At 46.1% G+C, this 24,658-nt stretch overlaps 1 protein-coding gene across 4 annotated transcripts in view; it reads left to right on the plus strand.

Annotated features, from left to right (window-relative positions):
- Positions 1–22,702, plus strand: part of Dlgap4 (DLG associated protein 4) — a 76,921-nt gene extending 54,219 nt beyond the window's left edge. For 3 of the 4 annotated variants that reach the window (XM_026383192.2, XM_026383194.2, XM_026383195.2), the window contains 6 exons: positions 855–1,216; positions 3,674–3,762; positions 4,288–4,700; positions 19,064–19,155; positions 19,991–20,146; positions 20,965–22,702. In XM_026383192.2, the coding sequence (XP_026238977.1) occupies positions 855–1,216; positions 3,674–3,762; positions 4,288–4,700; positions 19,064–19,155; positions 19,991–20,146; positions 20,965–21,183 (1,331 nt within the window). In that variant the 3' untranslated portion in view covers positions 21,184–22,702. Of the gene's footprint in view, positions 1–854; positions 1,217–3,355; positions 3,436–3,673; positions 3,763–4,287; positions 4,701–19,063; positions 19,156–19,990; positions 20,147–20,964 lie in introns of all 4 variants that reach the window. The other variant, XM_026383193.2, reaches the window with a different exon arrangement.
- The last annotated feature ends 1,956 nt before the right edge of the window (positions 22,703–24,658 follow it).

Consider the following 24,658-nt stretch of genomic DNA (forward strand, 5'->3'; position numbering starts at 1 on the left):
GGTACTGAGAAAGGACAGTGGGCAGACCCAGCCCTCGAAGGGGCAGCCCTCCTGGAAGAGCACCTTCTGTTTCCGACAGTGCAGCCTCTGAGAAGCAAGACATTGGCCTGTGGTATCCTATGCCATGCTGAGTGCCCTACCCAGGTGGGGCTAGGAATGTGATTCAGAAATTTCTCAGAGCCCACTTTTGGTAGCTTCTGATTCCCTGAATCTTAGCAGAAGACAGGGAGTTGGACCAGGCATGATGGAGTCTTGGGGATGGTAGGTTGTTGTGTGGGTAGTCACATGAGGAGGAGGAGGTGGGGTGATAAAGACAAGATGCAAAGGGGTTAGCCAAGTCCTGAAAGATAAGTTCATCTTTGAAAAGATGGGAAGGCACATCCACACAGAAGGAAGAGATAGGGTGAAAAGAAGAAGGAAAAGACCGGGGAGGAGTAGGTGTCTCAGCGACTGTGAGGAAAGCAGAGTTAACCATTCCTCAGCTGTCTTGAGCTCCACTGCTACCACCACCTCTTCCGGGCCTGGGTCAGGCTCCGTCCCAGCCTTGGGGCTTTGAACTTAAGTGCACCTGGCCATCTATCCTATGCCCCAACTGAATAATACCTTTGTGTGTGACTGAGGTGGACAGTGTCCTTGGTTAATGTTGCATCCCCTCCTAGCCTTGGCCTCAAATGGTGGTGGGCAGGGCCTGTGAGTGTCTATCTTGGTTGTTGGGGACCTCATATTCTTGTTCCACAAGTCCTCATAGAGGTGATGTCTGAGGCCGGAGTTAGGGCCAAGTCAGGCAGGGTCTCAGTCTTGAAAGGGGCTTGAGAGGGTCGGAGGCTTGACTTTCTCCTCTCACCAACCTACAGGTTCATCATGCCTAGTGGCATATAAGAAGACCCCACCACCGGTCCCTCCACGTACCACATCAAAGCCGTTCATCTCCGTCACAGTCCAGAGCAGTACCGAGTCTGCCCAGGACACCTATCTGGACAGCCAGGACCACAAGAGTGAGGTGACAAGCCAGTCGGGCCTAAGCAACTCATCAGACAGCCTAGACAGCAATACCCGACCACCAAGCGTGACACGGGGCGGAATCATCCCAGCCCCTGAAGCCCCAGAGCCACCTCCAAAACATGCAGCTTTGAAGAACGAACAAGGGACGCTGACCAGCTCCGAGTCTCACTCTGAGGCCATCCCCAAACGGAAACTGTCATCAATAGGAATACAAGTAGGAGCCCCTTTTGCACTGTGTCCTCAGTCCATTCTGTGCACCTGCCTGCGTGTAATTACATCTGGCGGAGGCCCACTAGGTCTCTTGGGAAAAGGTGGTTTATCTGTCAATTTGGGGGGTCTCCTCCAAGGGGCTGAGCCAAACTTCACTCAGGCATGCTCTCCTCGTGTCCACCCACCGTGCTGCAGAGCCTGCGCCGTGGGCATATATTCCTGCTCCTCTGGTGGGTAATCCCAGTGAATGTAGTTACACTCAGCCAGCCATCTCCTGTCCACTGTTTGCTGTCCACTGTCTGTCTGTCCACTCCACCCTTTGCCCTGCCAGCCAACCCATGGGAGGCAGGACTGGCCTAACAGTTCTTTAATCTAAGGTCAGCTCGGGTACGGAAGCCATAGCCCCGCTTGGCAGTGGGAACAGCGTGGAACATTAACACCGAAGGGTCACGGGCCCAGGACCCAGGGCCCTTGAGCTGTGGGGGTTGCTCAAGGGGATCTTTGCCCAGAGCCCTCTCGGGCCTTGGGGACAGGTAGGTGGCTTGAGGCACCAGGCTCATGTCAAATTGAAAAGTATGATGCCGGTCCCAAAGCCTCCATCCATGGGAAATGGACCAGTGAGATGGTTCCTCAGGGCCATGTGGCCCAAGCCAGAGGGCCCTGCCAGAAGCCAAATGCCACTACACACTCATATCCATGGCAACCAGCAGGAAGGAGCACCCGTTTTCCCCTTCCCTGCCTTGTGGAACCTCCTGCATGCACCCAATATTAGCAGTGTGTCTTCTGTTAGCTGAGTGGGGCAAACTTGGGCTGCCTAATAGTTTTCAGGGGTTGCTTTAAATCAAGAATGAGAGGACTCTTTCTGCCTCGGGCCTTCAGACTAAAGGAGAAAGTAGGGCACACTCAAGGCAGGGAGAGAGAGGCTGCTACAGTGGGCAGAGAGCTCAGGGAGAGGTAGAACCCTTCCAAGGGTGGATCAAAGTGGTGTGTGCTGGGGCTTAGGGCTGAAGGGATTTCCATTTCCCCAGCCACCCCTGTGCAAGTGAGTGTGGCCAAGCTAATGAGAAAACACTAGCATGGAAAAGAACATGGAACACAAGGACATTGAATGGAATAGAGAAAGCTTATGGGGCAGGTCCTTTCACTGGCCTAGCTTGTACCTGCCAAGAGGCATCTCCAGGCTTTGGTTTTCCTGTGTATAGACAGGAAGGAAGTTGACCAGGAGACTCTCCTGTTTTCTGTGCTCCTGCTGGCTCCATCCAGCTGGGCTTCTTCATAAGGACTCACCCCCCACTTTGTCCAGCCTCTCCAGGTGGGATTCTCGGGAGCATGGAGTAACCTGTAATCCCCGCCACCCATCTTTAGGCAGCCCACTCTCTTTTTGGCCAAACCAGATCCTCCTATCTTCCCAGAAGGCCCAAGAGAACTAGGACATCCTTGTCCTTTTACATAAAACAGGACAAAATTGTTCTTGGGCTCATTCTGGGTGTCTCTTTCCCTGGCTTCACCCTGTCCCTTGTTCTCACTGCAACTCCGTGAAGATACAGTGATGCTACTCCCCCTCAGCTGGCTCTTGCCAGGGGGAGATATGGCTGCATCCCCATGCCAGAAAGCTTCCCTGGTCCCTGTTCTGTTCATGAAACGAAGTGACTGGACAGTTCCAGTTTCTGAGGCTACCCTGACCCCTCATTCTCGAGCCATGATGAGAGGGCTGGTCTGGATGCTCCTTTGTCCCAGAAGAGATGGGCAGGCCCAGGGCACTGCTCTTGCCACGTTTCTTCCCCTTTACAAAACAAGTGTTGGCGTGGCGTCGGCTCTGCTGCCCACTCATGCTGAAGGAGGCCTCACTTTGACCAACTGTGATTGAGATCCAGGGACGGCATCTCATACTGTTCCGGGCTTCACTAATTCTTACTTTGGTGGCAGTTCTCAAACCCAGTACCACTGTCCACAGTTTGCCCTTGGTCCAGGGTCTCCAACCTGCCCTTCCAGGCTTCAGCCTCAGGGTTGGGGGAGTGATCTTTGCCTCAAGACAGCCCCCAGCTTCAACTGCACCAGATAACGGCTGTGGCTTTGTGTGTGTGTGTGTGTTCTCTTTCTCTTTCGTTGTCCTTTTTTTTTCTTCTCTCTGATGCGTGTAAAGGAGAGGACTAGAAGGAACGGTTCCCACCTCTCGGACGACAACGGACCCAAAGCGATCGATGTGATGGCACCCTCCTCAGAGTAGGGAAAGCCAGTCATCTCCACCCCATCCCACCTCCCGCCTCCGCGCGAATGAGCAGTGCCCGGCTTAACCTGGTCCGGCCTCGGGCCTATGTGCAGTGTCCGCATGCCTCGTGTCTGTCTGTCCACACGTCCGTTTGCGTCGTCCCACTAATGTGAATTTCAGCAGCAAGTGTGGTGTTTGTTTTTTATTTTTGTCTTTGTCTCCGTGCCGTCGCTGTCGTTGTCCTTCAATAAGGTTGACTGCATTCAGCCAGTGCCAAAAGAGGAGCCCAGTCCCGCTACCAAATTCCAGTCCATCGGGGTTCAGGTAGAGGACGACTGGCGGTAAGTTGGACAGAGGTGGTGGCCGCTTCTCCCCCTCCTCTCCCTCCCTCTGCTCTCACCTCTCCTGCTCTCCCTAACCCACTTCTCCTTGCTGGATTTCTAGTAACCAAGCTGGGTTTGGGGTGCTGGCGTGGCCCAGGCGTGGGAGGCTGGGCAGGGGGTGGGTGGGTGGACAAATGAGCACTTGCTCTGTGAGACCAGTCAGCCCACGGGGGCCAAGGCTGGGCTGGGACATGGCCCCAGCTAACCTGATGTTGGTGGTCTTCCTGGCCCCACTGCAGTAAACAGGCAACCTTATGACCTTGTCCTTGTGTGTGTGTGCGTGCGTGTGGGTATGGGTGGGACGGGGCAAGGGCTGAGCAGAGAATGAGACGGGGGCTGTGGGACCCGCTTCAGGCGCATGGTGAGCAGATGATGCATCCGTTTCTCTGTCTCCCGTGTGTCCGGGTCAAGTGGCCTCTGGTCTCTGGCCCTTTTGGTGACTCGCTCCTTCCTGTCCCTACCCCATCCACCCCCCACCCACAGAAGCAGTGCCCCCTCTCACAGTATGTCCTCCCGACGGGACACAGACTCCGATACCCAGGATGCCAATGACTCCAGCTGTAAGTCATCTGAGAGGAGCCTCCCGGACTGTACCCCACACCCCAACTCCATCAGCATTGATGCCGGCCCCCGGCAGGCCCCCAAGATTGCCCAGATCAAGCGCAACCTCTCCTATGGAGACAACAGCGACCCTGCCCTTGAGGCGTCCTCGCTGCCCCCACCTGACCCCTGGCTCGAGACCTCCTCCAGCTCCCCATCAGAGCCAGCACAGCCTGGGGCCTGTCGCCGAGATGGCTACTGGTTCTTGAAGCTACTGCAGGCAGAGACAGAGCGGCTGGAAGGCTGGTGCTGCCAGATGGACAAGGAGACCAAAGAGAACAACCTCTCTGAAGAAGGTGTGTACTGTAAGAATGATCCCCTGGGGCAAGGGAACAGGGGCACATGGCTGTTCTCCAGCTTTTGGCCAGTCTAGGCCTCTGGGGAGAGTCTCTTAGATTCTGTTCTTGGGCCAGTTTTACTTTCATTTTTTTCCTTTCTGCCATCCGTCTTTACCTACCAACTAAATGTCTTTCTAGTTAGACTAAGACTAAGGCAACAGCTGCTAGTTGTGTAGGCAGTGGGCTCAGCCACACATGAATTTGCATCCCAGCTCTTCCCTACTAATGACGTGACCTTACTCAGGTTACTCTGAGCCTGTTCCTAATCCTCCTCTTGAACTGCATAGGCGTGTTGTGAGGATTGAATGTGATGGTTGGTGTGAAGGGCCTGATGGAGTGCGGGACACAGAGAAAGTTGGTACCATAATTGTTCCATCAACAACTCCTTATTGTTTGTTGTGTGCCAAACACCAGAAATCTGACATAGCCTTGATAGGATGTGAGGAACAGAAGTTTTCTACTTTTCCACTTACCATCTCTATCTATACCATCCTTAAAAAAAAAAAAAAAAACTAAGAAATGAGTTTAAGAAAGAACTAGATCGATCTGGAGTATAGCTCAGTGGCAGAGTACTTGCCTAGCAGGAAAGCAAGAAAAGGCAGGCCCTTGGGAAGCTCCAGCCTATTGCCCTGCACTGACCTCATTCAGCCAAAGTTCTGCTTCCCATTCATTCCTCCTCCACAAAAGTTCAGGAAGGACAGGTCTTCCTAGTGTCCAATAGGACAGATTCACATTCCAGTGACCCTGCCAGAATGGCCCGAGGAATGTACCCTTTGATGATTTAGAGCGCGCTTTGGTATCAGTTTTTATGGTCCTCTAGGCCAGTTCCCAGCTTTGATACACCCATTGGTGTGTAGGGAACTGTTGTGGGGTATGTGCCTAATAACTTTTTACAATGAGGTATTTTAAAAAATCAAACCAGAGGCAAGGATCAGAAAACACCCAAGGCGCCAGACAAACTATCCAGCCACTTCCCACTGCAGTCTTCCCCACTGCTAGCTCTGATCAGATGTCTGTTCTGCTATTTGCTTCCATGTTTCTTTTTCTTTTCTTTATATAATTTTATTTTATTTATTAATTTTTTATGTGGTGCTGAGGGTTGAACCCAGTGCCTCACGTGTGCTAGGCAAGCGCTCTACCACTGGGCTACAGTCCCAGCCCTTCATGTTTCTTTTTTAAAATGTGATTACTTTCTATTTCCTCTCTAAAATTAGTCATCATTATGTGGTGATTTCATGTTATAATAAATGAGTGTTAGACCTATCAAAAGACCTCCACCTCCTGCACCCCACCCTCCACATATGACCTCATGTGGATTTTTGCTAAGTAACAGCCAATGCTTCTGTTTACTATGAATATGCAGCTATTGTTTACTACATTCTAATTTATTATTTCAGTTTCTTTTTTTAATACATTTTGTTTTTCCTAGAATGATTACGTCCTTTGTGGTACATTCTGTTTTCTAAATTTGTCGGGGCAGGGGTTACTGGTGATTGAACTCTGGGCTTTGCACATGCTAGGAAAGTGCTGTGGCACTGAACTACATCCCCAGTCCTTTTTATTTTTATTTATTTTGTGTGTATGTGGTGCTGAGGAGTGAACCCCAGGGCTTGTGCATGCAAGGCAAGCACTCTACCAACTGAGCTGTATCCCCAGCCCCACTTTTTATTTTAATCTTTTTGAGATTAATCGTTCTAGTTAAGCTGTTCAGATTGGCTTCAAACTTTAGATCCCCCTGCCTTGGCCTCCAGAGTAGCTGGAATTACAAGTGTGTGCCACTAGGCCTGGTTCATTTTCTAAATTCTTTTTTTAAAATATTTATTTATTTATGTATCTTTTAGTTTTTAGGTGGACACATTAGTTTGTTTTTATGTGGTGCTGAGGATCGAACCCAGTGCCTCATGCATGCTAGGCGAGTACTCTACCACTGAGCTACCACCCCAGCCCCATTTTTTCTAAATTCTTATTTGTAATTTCTCTACCTGCTCCACCAGATCCACCAATGCTCATCAATAGTATTTTCCAAATCATCAGATAAATCTCATGACTTCATATTTTTCCTGCCCCCTTGTCCTCTGCTTGGGCCTGGTTTATTGTTCTGCTGTTTAGCTACTGTCCCTGAGACTTTTCCTTGTAACACCAGGGATTGTCCTTGGCATTTTTCCATGATGGGCACCCTGCTTTTTCAACCACATGGTCTTCTGCTCTCTTGGTTTTTGTCTGTCATTTTACTGGAATACATTAGAAAGAAATTTTTGGAAACTGTGCATGTCTTCATTTCACCCTATTTGTGATAGGGTCTCTCAAATGCTAGCAAGTCCACTCTTACCATTGAGCCACACCCCAGCCCTGTAACAGCTTTATTGAGATATAATTCACATACCATAAAATTGATCCTTTTAATGTGTACAATTCCATGACATTTAGTACATTCACATTGTTGTGCAACCATCACTTCTACCTAATTCCAAATCCTTTTTTTTTGGTACTGGAGATTGAACTCAGGGGCACTCAACCACTGAGCCACATCCCTAGCCCTATTTTATATTTTATTTAGAGACAGAGTCTCACTAAGTTGCTCAGCCCCTCGATGTTGCTGAGGCTGTCTTTGAACTTGAATCCTCCTGCCTCAGCTTCCCAAGCCACTGGGATTATAGGTGTATACCACTGCACCCAGAACATTTTAATCTCCCCAAAAGGATACTCCATATTCATAAACTGTCTTTCCCCCACCATCAATAGGCAGCTACTAATCTGCTTTCTGTCTCTATATAATTTGCTTAATGTAGACATTTCATATCAATGGAATCATATAATATGTGATCTTTTGTGTCTGACTTCTTTCACACAGCATGTTTTCAAGGAAAGTTCATCCATGTTGTAGCATGTTTCCATACTTCATTTCATTTTTTGTTGCCAAATAACATTCTATTTTATGAATATACAACAATTTACTCATGTATTCATCTGTTGGTGAACATTTGGGTTATTTTTAATTTTTGGCTGCTATGAATAATGTTGCTGCAAACATTCAAGTACAATTTTTTTTTTTTTTTGGTACTGGGTATTAAACCCAGCAGTACTTACTACTGAGCTACATCCCCATCCCTTGTTTATTTTATTTTTTATTTTGAGACTGGGAGGGTTTCATTAAGTTGCTTAGGGCCTCACTAAATTGCTGAGGCTGTTCTTCAATTTGGCCTCCTGAGTCTCTGGGATTACAGGCATGTGCTGTTTGTTGCTCCCAGGTTCATGTGAGGAGGTAGCAGGGGCTGAGGCTTTGGGGAGAGCAGATCTGGAGCAGCCATCTGGGGAGAGTGGGAGGCTGCTCTGGGCAGGCCAAGGCATGAAAACTGGAGGGGGAAGGGACGTGTGTTCCAAAAGAGTAGCTTTTTTTTTTTTTTTTTTACTGTTTTCCGTGTAATTGCTCTGTATTTTAGGGATATGTCTCTATCACACCATTTTCTGTAAGTGTCGAATTTATCTACGTATAATTCTGTCACATTTTCTTTATTTTGAAGGTATATTAGCTATGTCAAGTTCAGAATTATTATATTACTGGTGAATGTTTAGTGATCCACAGTATTCGCTGGAATGTAATTTGTTTTGCCTGAGCATCTCGTTCTGTGTGTTTTGAATATCGCTGACCGACTTCCTTTGCACGGTGTCTGTTGACTCTGTCTCTTTCCATCTGTTTTAATTCCAACCTTTCACCATTTTACCGTTTTGCTTTTCATGGTACTGGGTGTTGAAACCAGGGCTTTGAGCATGCTAGGTAAGCATTCTACCATTGAACTACAGTGCCTAGCCCTTTTATTTTTATTTATTTTTGTCTGGGGATTGAATCCAGCGGTGCTTTACCACTGAGCTGCATTCCTAGCCTCACCACGTCTTTTTTTTTTTTTCTTTTGAGACAGGGTCTTACTAAATTGCTGAGGCTGGCCTCAAATTTATAATCCTGCTACCTTAGCCTCCTGAATCACTGGGATTATCAATATGCACCACTGCTCCTGGCTCCTCACCCTTTTTAAAATTTTATTTATTTATTTACTTATTTATTTGGTGCTGGGAATTGAATTCAGTGGCCCTCAACCACTGAGCCACATCCCCGACCCTATTTTGTATTTTATTTAGAGACAGGGTCTCACCGAATTGCTTAGGGACTCGCTAACTTCCTAAGGCTGGCTTTGAACTTTCGATCCTCCTGCCTCAGCCTCCCAAGCCACTGGGATTACAGGCGTGCGCCACTGCGCCCAGCTTAAAATTTTATTTTGATATAGCATCTCACTAAGTTGCCCAGGCTGCCCCAATAGCTGGATTTCAGGTGTGCACCACTGAACACTAATCACATTTTGTAATTAGCATATACTGTAGATGACTTGGAATTTTATCTAGTTGGTGCTTTTTATTTCAAATTTAGACAGCATAATCCCTTTACAATGTGATTCCTATATACCTGGGTTTATTCCTACTAATTGCTTTGAACTCCAGTGATATATTACCTTCTTTTCCAAGCAATAAGTATTGTCCTAAATTTTGTGTTAATTATATCCTTGCTTTTCTTTATAGTTTTACCACATGTGTATATATTCCTAAGGAATATGTTGTTTTCCTTGTTTGTCAAATTTATATTAATAGAAACATTTTTCTGAGACTTGACTTTATTATTCATCTTTTTTTTTTAATTTTTTCATGTTAATGCCTATGCCTGAAGCTGGTTCTTTTCATTGATGTGTAGCATTCTACTTGATGAATATACCATGGTTTATCCATTCCACTAATGAGCAGTTGAATTGTTTATAGTTTTCAGTTCCAAACATTTGTTTAGTATGGTTCTAGAGATTGAACCCAGGGACAATCTGTTGCTGAGCTACATACATCCCCATCCCTTTTTTAAATTTTTATTTTGAGACCAGGGTCTCACTACGTTGTTCAGGCTGACTTCAAAATTGAGGTCTTCCTGCCTCACTTTCCCAAATCACTGGGATTACAGGAGTGTACCACTATGCCTGGCCAATTCAGAACATTTTTTAAATTTTTTTATTTGCTCTTTTTAGTTATAAGTGACAATACATCCATGGAGTATAACTTCCTATTCTTGTGCTTGTACATAATGTAGAGTTACACTGGTCGCTTATTCATATGTGAACATAAGAAAGTTATGTTCCATTCATTCTGTCTTTCCTAGTCTCATCCCCCCTCCCTTCTCTTCACTCCCCTTTGTCTAATCCAGAACATTGGTTTTTTTTTTAATATTTTATTTTTTAGTTTTAGTCGGACGCAGTACCTTTATTTTATTTTTATGTGGTGCTGAGGATCAAACCCAGGGCCTCATACGTGCTAGAGAGTGCTCTACTGCTGAGCCACATCCCCAGCCCCAGAACTTTTTTTTATAACAGCATTATTGAGATATAATTTGGAGGGGATGCTGGGGATTGAACCCAAGGCCTTGTGAATGCTAAGCACATGCTACCAGTGAGCTACACCCCAGCCCTGAGATGTAATTTACATACTATAAAATTTACCCCTTTGGGGCTAGGCTACTAGCTCAGTGGTAGAGAATGCTTGCCTAACATGTGTGAGGCACTGGGTTCGATCCCCAACACCATATAAAATTAAATAAACAATGGGCTGGGGTTGTGGCTCAGCAGTAGAGCACTTGCCTAGCATGTGTGAGATGCTGGATTTGATCCTCAGCACCACATAAAAATATAAATAAACAAAATAAAGGTATTATGTCCATCTACAGCTAAAAACATTTTTTTTAAAATTTACCCCCTTAAGGGACACAATTTAGTGAGTTAGTATGTTCATAGAGTTGTAGAATGATCTCTACGCCCTAATTTTAGAAATTTTCATCACCCCAGAAGGAAACCTTGTACCCATCTAGTCTTTATTCCCCATCACTTCCCCCCAATCCTCTAGTCATAGATAAGCACTAATCTGCTCTACTTTATTCTCTGTAGAATCCCATTTTCTGGACATTTCCTATAAATGAATTCATGAAATGCATGATATCTTGTGTTTAACTTTTTTTTTTTTTTTGTACTGGGAATTGAATTGGGTACTTAACCACTGAGCCACATCCCCAGCTCTCTTTATTTTTTTATTTTGAGACAGGGTCTAACTTTCTTAGGGCCTCGCTAAACTGCTGAAGCTGGCTTTGAAGTTGGAATCCTCCTGACTCAGCCTACTGAGTCACTGGAATTATAGGTGTGTGCCACCGTGTCCAGAGTGGTTAGCTTTTTGTATTTAGCATAAAGTTTTGATGTTTACCCACGTTATAGTATATATCAGAAATACGTTCTTTTTTTATTGCTGAATAATATTCTGTTATGTGATAGGTCACATTTTGCTCATTCATCAGTCAATGGACAATCAGGTTGTTTGACTTTTTGGCTAAATTTTTAATTTTTTTTAATATTTATTTTTTAGTTCTCGGCAGACACAACATCTTTGTTGGTATGTGGTGCTGAGGATCGAACCCGGGCCGCACGCATGCCAGGCGAGCGCGCTACCGCTTGAGCCACATCCCCAGCCCCAATTTGGCTAAATTTTTAATTTTTTTGTTTAGATTTTTGTGGTACTAGAATCAGACTCAGGGCCTTGCACATGCTTGGCATGTGCTCTATCACTGAGCTGCACCCCCTAGCCCCAAGTTTTTAATTTTTTTTTCCTTTATGGATACAATGTCTTTGTTTATTTTTCTGTGGTGCTGAGGATTGAACCCAGTGCCCCACATGTGCAAGGCAAGTGCTCTACCATTGAGCTACAGCCCCTGCCCGAAGTTTTTAATTTTAATGAAGTATAATTGATTGATTTGTTTCTTTTGTTGCTGTGCTTTTCGATGTCCCATCTAAGAAACTGTTGTCTAATCCAGGTCATGAAGATTCGCTCCTGTTTGCGTCTAACAGTTACAGTTTTAACTGATACATTTAGTAATCTTGAGTTAGTCTTTGTGTGTGGTGTGAAGTATGAGTCCAGCTGCATTCTTTTGCATTTGGATATTCAGCACCATGTGTTAGACACTATTCTTTCCCCCCTTTGGCACCTCTGTCAAAAATCAAATGTAAGGACTTATATTTGGACTCTCAATTTTATTCCATGGCACTGATACATATGTATATACTTATGCCAGTACCATTTTGTCAGATTTGCTGTAGTTTTGAGGTAAGTTTTGAAATTGGGAAATGTGAGTCCTCCAGTTTTGTTCTTTAGACAAAGTTAGCCAGGCACAGGGGCACATACCTGCAGTCTCACTAATTTAGGAGGCTAAAGGAGGATCACAAGTTCAAGGCCAGCTTGGCAACTTAGTAAGAACCTGTCTCAAAAAATAAATAAAAAGGGCTGGGAATGTGGTTTGGTGGTAGAGCACCTCTGGGCTCAGTTATCGGTACTGCAAATTAAATAATAATAATAATAAGTAAAAAAGTTCATAGACCAGGCTGGGTACAGTGGTATATACCTGTAGTACCAGCTACTGAGACTGGAGGATTGCTTGAGTCCAGGAGTTGCAGACAACATAATGAGACCTCATATTAGGGGAAGAGAAAAAAAATTATAGCCAACAGTCAGATTCTCACTAAAGGAAGTTCTAAAGGACATCCTTCATTGTATTTCCATATAAATTTTAAGACCAGCTTTTCAATTTTTGTAAAGAAAAGCAACCAGGCTGGGCATGGGGGTGCAGGCTTATAATCCCAGCGGCTCAGGAGTCTGAGACAGGAGGATAGCAAGTTCACTGATAGCCTCAGCAAAAGCAAAACACTAAGCAACTCAGTGAGACCCTGTCTCTAAAATACAAAAAAGGGCTGGGAATGTGGCTCAGTGGTTGATTGCCCCCGAGTTTGATGCCTGGTACAAAAAAAAAAAAAAAAAAGTAGTTTGCTTTTTTCTTTCTAATCTGGATTCTTTTTACTTCATTTTTTGCTCAAGTCCTTGGCTGCAGTATAATGTTAATTAGGCATCTTTGGTTTTGCCTTCCTGACATTAGGGGGAAATCATTCTGCTTTTCACCATTAAGTAGGGTACTGGCTATTGATTGTTATGAACATAGTGAAGTGTGGCTCCTGGTGCACATGTACAGGAGTTTTCTAAGGTATATTCTGGAAATTGAAATGCTTTAATCACAGGATATGCACATGTTCAGAAATTACCCAGTGCCAAATTGTTCTCCAAAGTGGTTATGCCAAATTATATTCCCTTCTGCACTCTTTGAAAGTACCCAGCGTTCTACATCTTCGCTTACACTTAGTATGTAAAACGTTTTTTCTTCCCCTAATCTATAGGTATGAAGTAGTAGTTACTCATGTTTCATTGGTTACTAATGAAATCAAGCATCTTTTCACTTATCAGCCATTAATATTTCCTCATTTGTAAAATGCCTGTTTGCATCTGTTCATTTAAAAATTTTTTTTTTAGTTATAGACACAATATTCTCATTTTGATATTTATTTTTTTATGTGGTGCTGAGGATCGAACCCAGTGCCTCACATGTGTGAGGCAAGCGCTCAGCCATTGAGCCACAACCCCAGCCCAGTTGTTCATTTTTTTATTAGGTTGCCTTTTTCATATTGCCTGTCGGTAATCTTTACATATCTGGATTCTGGAACTTTTGTAAGTTACATATACCATAGATATCTCCTTCCAGTTTATGACTTGTCCTTTCAGTTTCTTTATGGTGTCTTTTTTTCTTCTTTTTTGGTGGTACCAGGGATTGAACCATTGAACCTGGGGGTGTGCTACCATTGAATTACATTCCCCAGCCCTTTTTTTTTTTTTTTTTTTTTGTGTGTGTGTGTGTGTGTGTGTGTGTGTGTGGTGCCGGGGATTGAACCCATGGCCTTGTGCATGTGAGGCAAGCACTCTGCCAACTGAGCTATATCCCCAGCCCCCAGCCCTTTTTATTTTTTATTTTCAGACAGGATCTCATTAAATTGCTGTGGCTGGCCTCAAACTTGCAGTCCTTTTGCCCTGCCTCGAAAGTCTCTGGGATTATAGACATGTGCCACTATGCCCAGCTATAGTATCTTTTAAATTAACAAAAAGTCTTAATTTTAATGTAGTTAGATTTTTAAAATATTTTTTAGTTGTTGATGGACCTTTATTTTATTTATTTTCATGTGGTGCTGAGGATCGAACCCAGTGCCTCACACATGCTAGGCAAGCGCTCTGCCACTGAGCCACAACCCCAGCCCCTAAAGTAGTTAGATTTATCAGTGTTAACACACACGGTTTGTTCTTAAGCTCTCTTTCTGCCAGGCACAGTAATGCTCGCCTGTAATCCAGCTACTCGAGAGTTGAGGTAAGAGAATCATGAGTTCAAGGCCAGCCTGGGCAATACAGCAAGGGTCTCAGAAAACAACCCCCACCAAAAAGGAAAAAAAAAATCTTTCTCCCCAAAGTCTGAAGAGATATTTTACTATTTACTTTTAGTAACAGTTTTTCAAGTTTTGCCTTTCACATTTAAGTCCCTGATCCCCTGTAATTGATTTTTCTGTGAAATGAGGTGAGGCTCTATCATTCATTTTATTTTATAGGATAATAATTTATTATTGCTATTTATTCAAATGCTCTTGACTTTGGGCTAGGGCTAGCTCAGTAGCAGAGCACTTGCCTAGCTTGTGTGAGGCACGGGTTTGATTTTTTTTTTTTTTTTAACATTTATTTATTTTTTCCTTAGTCCTCAGAAAGTATGTGGTGCTGAGGATCGAACCCGGGCCGCACGCATGCCAGGCGAGCGTGCTACCGCTTGAGCCACATCCCCAGCCCAACACAACATCTTTATTTTATTTTTTTTTAATTTTTATGTGGTGCTGAGGATCGAACCCAGTGCCCCGCACATGCCAGGCGGGCACACTACCGATTGAGCCACATCCCCAGCCCACGGGTTCGATTTTTAGCATGTATTAATAAATAAAATAAAGGTCCATTGACAACTAAAATAATATTTTTAAAAAAGGCTAAAAAATGCTCTTGGCTTTTATATTTTATATCTGGAAACCTTGTTATATTTTTACTAATTTATTTGTAAATAAGAAATTGCTTTTAACATTGTACCATTGAGAAGTATATGATAGGGGCTGGGGATGTGGCTCAAGCGGTAGCGCGCTCACCTGGCATGCGTGCGGCCCGGGTTCGATCCTCAGCACCACATACCAACAAAGATGTTGTGTCCGCCGAGAACTAAAAATAAATATTAAAAATTCTCTCTCTCTCTCTCTCCTCTCTCACTCTCTCTTAAAAAAAAAAAGAAAAGGAATTTATTGGCTATCTTTAAAAAAAAAAAAAGAGAAGTATATGATACTGTAGGTTTTTTATTTATTTTTTATTTTTTTAAAGAGAGAGTGAGAGAGGAGAGAGAGAGAGAGAATTTTTTTAATATTTATTTTTTATTTTATTTTTTTTTTAATATTTATATTTTAGTATTTGGCGGACACAACATCTTTGTTTGTATGTGGTGCTGAGGATTGAACCCGGGCCGCACACATGCCAGGAGAGCGCGCTACGGCTTGAGCCACATCCCCAGTCCCTAATATTTATTTTTTAGTTCTCGGCGGACACAACATCTTTGTTGGTATGTGGTGCTGAGGATCGAACCCGGGCCGCACGCATGCCAGGCGAGCGCGCTACCGCTTGAGCCACATCCCCAGCCCGATATTGTAGGTTTTTATAGCTATTTATAGCTGTTCTAATTCTGGTAAAGAAAATTATTGATGCCAGGTGAGGTTGTGCAAGCCTATAATCCCAGCAACTCATCAAAGCACTAAGCAATTTAGGGAGACCCCATCTCAAAATTAAAAATTAAAAAGACTGGGAACGTGTCTCAGTGGTTAAGCAATCCCTGGTACAGGAAAAAAGAAAGAAAATTGTTGAGCTCGGTATAGGAACACATTCCTGTAATGCCAACTATGCTAGAGGCTGAGGCAGGAGGATCAGAAGTTGGAGGCCAGCCTGGGCAACTTAGCAAGATCCTGTTTTAAAAAAAAAAAAAATATATATATATATATATATACACACACACACACACACACACACATAACATACATATATATATATATATATATATATATGTAATTGGAGTTTTTACTATATCTATTTAGATAATTATATGGCTTTTCTTTAATCTGGTAATGTGATAAATTTTATATTATAGGAGTGCCACCACACTATTTAGATACTGGTCTCTCTGAGTTGCTTAGGTCCTTGCTCGGTTGCTGAGGCTGGCCTTGATCTCTCCCGCCTCAGCCTCCCAGATTGCTGGGATTACAAGTGTGTGCACCACGCCTGATGCTTTCTTTTTGAATTATTCAAGTATTTCCACTTTTCTCTTTGTTTTTAGAATTCCTGTAGTAGTCACCATAGGGATTACAACTTGCCTCATCCTTGATTTTGCAAAAAGACTAATCTAAATTTGTACCTTGAACACTTCCCAGATTATGAGAACACCTTGATCCTATTTATTCCTTTCCTGTGTTTTGTACTTCTGCTGTCTATATTATAAATATTTTTACAGTCAGTATTATAATCAATATTTACCTATCTTTAACCACATTTCACTTTTTCCTCCTTTCTTAATTTCTATGCATCTATCTAGAATCACTTTCCTTCTTCCTAAAGAACTCCCTCTAATATTTATCTTTAAATATTAATGGTTTTCTTTCATTTTAAAAAATATTTTTGGCTGGGCGTTGTGGCACACGCCTGTAATTCCAATGATTTGGAAGGCTGGAGCAAAAGGATTGCAAATTCGAGACCAGCCTCAGCTATTTAGCAAGGCCCTAAACAATTTAATGAGACCCTGTCTCAAAAAACTTAAAAGGGCTAAGGATATGACTCAGTAGCTAAGTGCCCCTGGGTTCAATCCCTGGTACCAATCTGTTAAACCCACCTGCTATATTATTTTTTTCCTCCTTTTATGGTATTGGATTGTGCCCAGGGCCTCCTGCATGCTAGGCAAGAGCTCTACCACTGAATGACTTTCTCAGCCCTCTTCACTTTATTTTGAGGCAGGTCTCACTAAATTACTAAGGCTGGCCTCAAACTTGGCAATCTTCCTGCTTAGCCCTCTGAGTCAGTGGAATTATAGCCTGTGCCATTCTGCCTGGCTCCATTAATTACAGTTACTAAATTTTTTTAGTGCTAAACTTTCAATTTGATACTCTGATAAATTTTGGTTCTCTTAAGAAATTTTTTTTATAACAGGGAGTGAACCCAGAAGCGCTGAACCTTGAGCCACACCCTCGGCCCTTTTTATGTTTTATTTTGAGACAGGTTCTCACTAAGTTGCTTAGGGGGCCTCACAAAGTTGCTGAGGCTGGCTTTGAACTCTGTCCTCCTGCCTCAGCCTCTTGAGCCGCTGGGATTACAGGCACATGCAACTGCGCCCTAATAAAAAAATTTTTTTAGTACTGGAAATTAAACCCAGGGGGGGCTCTACCACTGATATCCCCAGCCCTGTTTATTTCTTATTTGAGACAGGATCTTGCTCAATTTCCCAGACTGGTCTTAAATTTGCAATCCTCCTGCCTCAATCTCCTGAGTCACTGGGATTATAGGTGTGCCACCACACCTGGAATTCTAGTACTTTTATTTGCATTTTTTAAAGAATCTTGATCAATCTGGTATGGTTTGTTAATTTTATTAGTCCCCTAATATTTGCTCCCCTTGGACTAATTGTGTTGTTCTTTTCCAGTAGCTCACATCGATGCTCAGTTTGTTTTTCAGCCTGTCCTTTTTTTATAGGATTTGAAGCCTGTGCCTTTCTCTCCAAGTACAACTTTTGCCATATCTGACAAGTTAAAATATGCACTTTCTTTGACCAGTGGGTTATTTAAAAATGTATGTCTTTGTTTGTAATGCATTTGGAGATTTATTAATCACATTTTCATTACAGGTTTCTGACCTAGATGTATGAATGTTGAAAACATTTCTGTGTGCTAGCCAGTTCTTTTTTATTTTATTTTATTGGAGTGGGGGAGTGCAGGGGATTTAGCCCATGGGCACTTTACCACTGAGCCATATCCCCCACCCTTTTTATTTTTTATTTTGAGACAGGGCCTCTCTAAGTTGTTTAGGGCCTAAGTTGCTGAGGCTGGTCTTGAACTTGTGATCCTCCTGCCTCAGCCTTTGAGTCACTGGGATTACAGGTATGGGCCACCGAAGTTTTTTAAAATGTGTTGTATACTTTATTGCTGAGCATGCTCTCGGTTTTAATGAATGGCCCACATTGTATGAGAATAAAGCAGATTTTATATAGATATTGTGTTTAGAGTTCTATATTTTATCCTTTGGATCAAGCTCATTAAGTATTCTCTGAGCCTAATCCTTTGGGGGCCACTTTACCTGTTAGCTACTGAAACAAGTATGTTGTGTCCTCGCTTACTGTCTCTCACTTTTCACTTTACATTGTTTAAGTTATATTATTAGATACCTACGAGTTAAGAATTTTTTTCCCCATTTAAGTAATTGGGAGTTAAGAAATGTTTTAAGGGGTTGGGGTTGTGGCTCAGCGATATCGCTTTCACCTAGCACATTGGAGGCCCTGGGTTCCATCCTCAGCACCACATAAAATTAAAGAAAGAAAGAAAGTAAAGGGTTAATTAAAAAAAAAAGGAGGAAGAAAAAGAAGAAATGTTTTAAATTTCCTGGTGAATGGAACCTTTGGCCAATATGTAGGGACCTGAGTTTTTGGCTCAGAATCCACTCTTACATATTGGAGCTCTGTCAGTGTTCTTTTTTTAGTGTTTACCTGGTATACCGTTTTCTTATTTGTAAACTTTCTGTGTCCTTAGGTTTCAGTGTCTCTCTGATCAACACAATACACCATGTGTCTTTCCAGGGGTCTTTTCTGCTCCGCTCTCAGCCTCTTAACCACTACTTTTCTGCTTTGCTTCAATGAAGCAAAGATGGAGGCTAGCCTGAGCAACTTGGCAAAACCCTGTCTCAAAATAAAAATGGGCTGGGATGTAGTTCAGTGGTCAAGTGGTTGCCTAGCAAATACAAAGCCCTGAGTTCAAGTTCTGACTTCTGAAGAAAAAAAAAAGTCAAATTTTCTATTTCTTTGAGTCCTTGGTGGCAATTTATATTTTTATGAAAATTTTTCCATATAAGCTTAATTTCCGAATTTATTGCCATAAAATGTCCTTAGGAAGTAAGAAACAGGGCTCACTTTATATTGTTTGCATTTTTCTCAGAATGGATTAATGTGTAAATAAATGAAGATCCAACTCATCGCCAGATACTGACTTGTATATGTGTTCCTGACCCACCCCAGCAACCCTGTGCTTGGCTAAGTCCGCTTTTCCCCCTTTCTCCCTCAGTCTTAGGAAAAGTCCTCAGTGCTGTGGGCAGCGCCCAGCTACTGATGTCCCAGAAATTCCAGCAGTTCCGGGGCCTCTGTGAGCAGAACTTGGTGAGTGTGACTCTTGTCCCTTCACAAGCCTCTGTAACCTCCATAGCATGGAGAAGGTCCTGCTTCCTCATGGCACTGGGAAGTGGACGCAGTGTATTCCCGTGCCTAGCACAGGACAGAACCAGGAGTGGCGCTCCTGAAAGATCATTGACCACAGAGTCAGAACAGCCATGTGAGCATTGGTCGGTCAGCACTGACCGACTTCTCTGTAGTCCTCTCTATACCCAAGACAGCACGCAAGGTAAGAACTGAAGGAACGCCCCCGCCAGCCTCGGTGGGCCTCCTTTCCAGGTCACCTGTCAGGAGGACAGAGTCTCTGCGGTGAACCAACAGGGAGGACTTCCAGGAGTGGGGCCAGTGGCACTTGTGGGTTGTATTTTCATGGAACAAAGTGACAGGAGGGAGACAGCATGGGTCCAGTAATCAATGTACCTGGAGTGAGTCCAGCGTGTCCCCACCTCACTGGCAGACCCCAGTCAGGAGTGTTTCTTCCCCGTAAAATGAGAACCCCTGGGTCTGCGGCATCCATGAGGAAATGAGTACCTTCCTCACATGGTCCTGCGGTGGTGACGATGGCCTCGGTCCACAGGCGTGGGCCGGGCCTGTTCTTGTGATTAACCGGTTTCCTCCTTCCAAGGGCCCACCTGCCTCTGGGGCTGACACCAACATGGAGCTGGCTCTGTTTACTCACCCAGCTACTGACACAGGCACTGGGAATCAGGGAGCAGGACTAGACTCAGAAGCCCCTCTAGGACTGGCAGGGCCAAGGGACCATGTGTGGGCAGGAGGACAAGCTTCTGCCTTGCCCACCCACTGATCACCTTCTGCCCCACAGAACCCTGATGCCAACCCACGTCCAACAGCCCAGGACCTGGCAGGGTTCTGGGACCTGCTTCAGCTGTCCATCGAGGACATCAGCATGAAGTTTGATGAACTCTACCACCTCAAGGCCAACAGCTGGCAGCTGGTGGAGACCCCCGAGAAGAGGAAGGTGAGCATGGAGCAGTGCGGAGGGGAAGTCCAGGGACAAATTCCTGGTCGACAATAACGCTGCCCACATCGGTCAGTGCTGCTTGGCTCCCTTCTCCGTGTGTCGTCTTGAGCTGGGGCTCACGTCCATCACTGCCGGGGTCCATGCTTGGCACTTGTCCAGCCTGCTGCTCGCTCTGTGTAGTTGAGGCTGCCCCCTGAAGCATGCCAGCCTGCCCTGCATGTTCAGAGAAGGGGAGTCCTGGGAGAGATGTGGCCGCGCCACAGCCCTGGAAACGTGGCTGTTGGAACCTTGCAATCAGCCAAATGGTCCCTTCTCCTGGGGCCTTACTGCCAGGAGTGCTGGGGTCTGGATCTGTTCCCCCTCCTGTGGCAACAGCCTCTTCCCTGAGGCTCACGCTTCCTTTTGTAAATCAGTAGGACCTGCCATGTTGGGCCGTGGCCCCTGTAAGTTCTGATCCCCAGGAGAGCATGCAGAGTGTGACCAGGGAGTCGGAGGCCTGTCTCTGACTGGAGAACTTGGCTGGTTCCTGCCTGAGCCTCAGGCTCCCAGTGGCTCAGAGCAGGGTGGGAACAGGTGACCTGTCTGTCCTTTACCGCTAGAACATTCTAGATTCTGGCTTGCTTTTTGCTCCTCTGCCTTGTGCTACTCCCACTATCATCGCTTCTTGTGGCTTCCTGATTCCAGGTGTGTTGCCTGTGCCCAGTGCAGGGAGGCTGGGGTGGGAGATCCAGCTGCAGCATTTAGTTGGGGGCAGCGCCACACAAAACGTGGCAGCTTTATTTTATTTTTGTTCCCTCCTCACTGTCTTACTAAAGGAAGAGAAGAAACCACCCCCTCCGGTCCCAAAGAAGCCAGCCAAATCCAAGCCAGCAGTGAGCCGCGACAAGGCCTCAGACGCAGGAGACAAGCAGCGTCAGGAGGCCCGCAAGAGACTTCTGGCAGCCAAGCGGGCAGCTTCCGTGCGGCAGAACTCGGCCACAGAGAGCGCAGACAGCATCGAAATTTATGTCCCTGAGGCCCAGACCAGGCTCTGAGACCATAAAGAAAGAAGGAAGGAAACAATTTTAAAGTGTTTAAAAAACACACACAAAAAAAAAATCTTAATGAGAATGGAACAAAATTTTCTCAACCTTTAGTATGGTTATTCTCTTTAGAGACCCTGAGCCAACTTTCAAATTGACGCATACAAGGGCTCACGATTTGGCTTTTTTGGGTCCCTCCCAGCTTTAGGTTATGAAGACTTCACACACACAAATTCAACAAAGCTAAAAACTCTCTTCCCTCCCGCTGGCCGTGGTGGACTGGACAGGTGGACTTCGGCAACTCCCGGCCCAGCCTCAGACTGCGGTCTTTTTACTTGTCTATCTAATGAGAACTTCAACTAGCCTGTTTACAAGACGACGACCGTCCAAGGGCAGCCTTGGGCACCTGCCATGTCCCTCCTTTTCCCAGCTCCCCGCGCTCACCTTGGATTTTTCATTCTTACATGTTTCTTTTCCCTTCAGAGCTCACACAGGGGACGCCACCATGGCCAGCGGCTTCTGCGTCTCCACCTCTGGGGTTGAGGCCGGGAGAGCAGAGAGCCCGACGGCTCCCCCTCACCACCAAGTGCTCACACACAGTCTCCCACGCACGCACGCACGCAGGCACGCACAGGCGGAGGGCCTCCCGCTGCCCCAGGCGACGTCGGACAGGACTTGCCGCTGAGCAGATGAGGAACGCGCTGGTCTCGGGGGAATGAGGCACAGCCACGGCTGCGCGTCCAGACTCCAGTCTCCCTTCTCTCCAGCCCCTTCTTCCTTCAGCAAAAGAAAATTTAGGACTCAGAGTGGCTTCCGGGGGCTGGCTGTCCTTGGCCGCGCCTGTGTCCAGTGCCCAAGGGCAGGTGGCGGTGTCTGTACGTATGTGTACATATGCACATAGACCTTAGAGTGTATATTTAACAACGCCCTCTGCCCACCTGCCACCTGCGCCACCACCGGCTCTCGGGGCACCTGGCAGGAGGCGGGTGTGTGAATAGCATATATTTTTACATGTACTATATCTAGGTGTGTGTACAAGTGTGTGTAAAAATATAGACCTTGTGTGTAAGCAGCCCCCCCTTTTTTTTTGTCCCTCCCACCCACCCCTGCCAGCCCAGCCTCTTGAGTTTTCCGTCCGTTCTGTTTTTTTAACCCAATCCTCCCTCTCCCTGCCCCATCCCTTCTCCCGGGTGTCAGGAGCCCTGAGCTGCAGAGGCCCGGGCCTACAGGGCGGGGTGGGGCAGGCCAGGCAAGGGCAGCGGGGCACTGGGCATGCCAGAGGCTGCTCGGTACTGGGCATACAACTCCAGGGCATTGGAGACATCCTCTTGTCCGGCGCGTGCTGCAGGGGGTCCCCCTGGGTGAACCAAGGGCCTGCTCTGGGGCCCCAATCCAGCTTGGCCGCCGTCTGTGACCTTGGGCAAGTCACTTGACCTCTGTGTGCCTCAACTTCCTCCTCTGTAAAATGGGGACAGTCCCTGCCCCTCCCTACCTCACAGGCATGTTGTGAGAATAAATGAGGTAACGTGTACCCCGGCTTCCGGTGTTATTGCAGTTCGTGGGCCAGGCTGGGAGGGGCGGGGAGTGGCAGTAGACACCCCAGGAAGCAGACAGGCCACAGTTCCGACTGTCTTGCGCCAGCTCTGTGATCCTGGGTGAAAAGGCGAATGGCACGTCTGGCCCGGGAAGCTAGAGTGCAGCATGTGCCCTGCAGCTGCCTGTGAGGAGAAGGCTCCCTGAGGAGCTGCTCCTACAGAGCCCGCGGGCTGGCCTCGGATCCGACTCTGCACATCTTCCAGGACAGGCTACCCAGTGCCCAGTGCGGCTTCCTCCCCGGGCAGCACGTGTACCAACACACTTGCCAAGCTCGGGGCTGGGAAGTCAGCTTGGCCGCGGCCTCTGCCTGACTCACCTTTAAAAGGTGCAGGGCTATGCAGGCCGCACAATCTCACTGGGCAGGAGAGACCCCTATAGTGTGGCTCTGGGGGTATAGCTCAGTTGGTAGAGTGCTTGCCTCGAATGCCCAAGGCCCTGGGTTCTAATCCCCAGCACCACAAAAAAAGAAAAAGAAAAAAAACTCAGTGATGAGTTCAAGTCTACAACAGAGAAGGGGATGCTGTGGAAGGAGGCTGCGGAACCGGAGCTGGTTCCTCCAGGTTGGGCAGGAGCATTCTGGTCCCCACCAGAAGATGGGGAACTGAGCAGCTTTGGGGGTAAGAAAGTGCATTCCAGGGGGCGGGGATGTGGCTCAAGCGGTAGCGCGCTCGCCTGGCATGCGTGCGGCCCGGGTTCAATCCTCAGCACCACATACAAACAAAGATGTTGTGTCTGCTGAAAACTAAAAAATAAATAAATAAATATTTAAAAAAAAAAAAAAAAAGAAAGTGCATTCCAGGCAGAAGGCATGGTAGGTGCCAACCCTGCCTACCAACTGAGGGAGAGAAAGTGCCTTTAGAAAGCCCTCGGGCCAGACTCTGGAACCAGAGTCACCATTTCCTCTCCGTCCAGCCAAACCAGGCTACCAGTGACCACAGGTCTCCCTTTCCCAAGAGCTTTGTCCAGACTGCCTATCCCATCACCAGCCAGTCCCGTGAGCCCACCCAACCCTGTAGCCAGCCCCCTGTGCTCAGAGCAGCGTGCCCTCATTCCTGGCTCCCAGTGTCTGGTAGTGGTGGCTGAGTGTCAGTGACCATGGGATGCTGATGAACTCCTGGAGCTTGTGCCTTCCCAGACCTACTCCTGCCCTGAGACCAACCAGGGTGAGCTCAAGGTGAGTGAAGAGGGTCCCAGCAGCCAGCCATGAGTGAAGGCAGGTGAGGAATCAAGCTGAGCTTCAAGGCCACCAACAGGTAGCAGCCCAGCTGCCCCTGTGGGCCTGGAGGGCCTAGGGTAGCCCTTAGCTCTTCAGAGACTGAGGGTTTCTGCTACAGCAAGAGGCCCAGGAAGGACCCTGCTGCCCATATCAGAAGCATCAGCTGATGAGGAGCAACATGCAGAATCTGGCCTCTACTCCTGGCCCTCCTGGCAGAGTGGCACCAAAACATGTTGTGCAACTCCCAAGAATGAAGACGTTTCATGCCTGTCAATCCTACCATTATCACTCTCAAATTCCACAGAAGAATGTACCAGACAGAGCCTCTCTTACCCAGGAGAGCATCAGAACCCAGGCACTAATGTCACCTAAAGTGCCAAGCTCCAGGTGCCGGCGTAATGCTCCCTAGGGCTTTTCCCTATCCATCAAGGGTCCAGTTAAGGTTCACTCATTTTGTTACCATGTTTCTCTAGTATCTGAATCAAAAAATTTCCCTGCCTTTCTTTTTGTTTTCCTGATAATTATATGTTAAAGTAGACAAGCATCTCATAGAATGTTGCATAATTTGGATTTATTATGTTTTCTTTTGACTAGATTCAGAGTAAACAGTTTTGACAAGATTATGACTTAGATGATGTCCCACCTTCCACAGATGGCAACTCTTCCACCAGGAAG

The sequence above is a fragment of the Urocitellus parryii genome, chromosome 6 (genome assembly GCF_045843805.1).
Source record: "Urocitellus parryii isolate mUroPar1 chromosome 6, mUroPar1.hap1, whole genome shotgun sequence".
Taxonomy (NCBI): domain Eukaryota; kingdom Metazoa; phylum Chordata; class Mammalia; order Rodentia; family Sciuridae; genus Urocitellus; species Urocitellus parryii.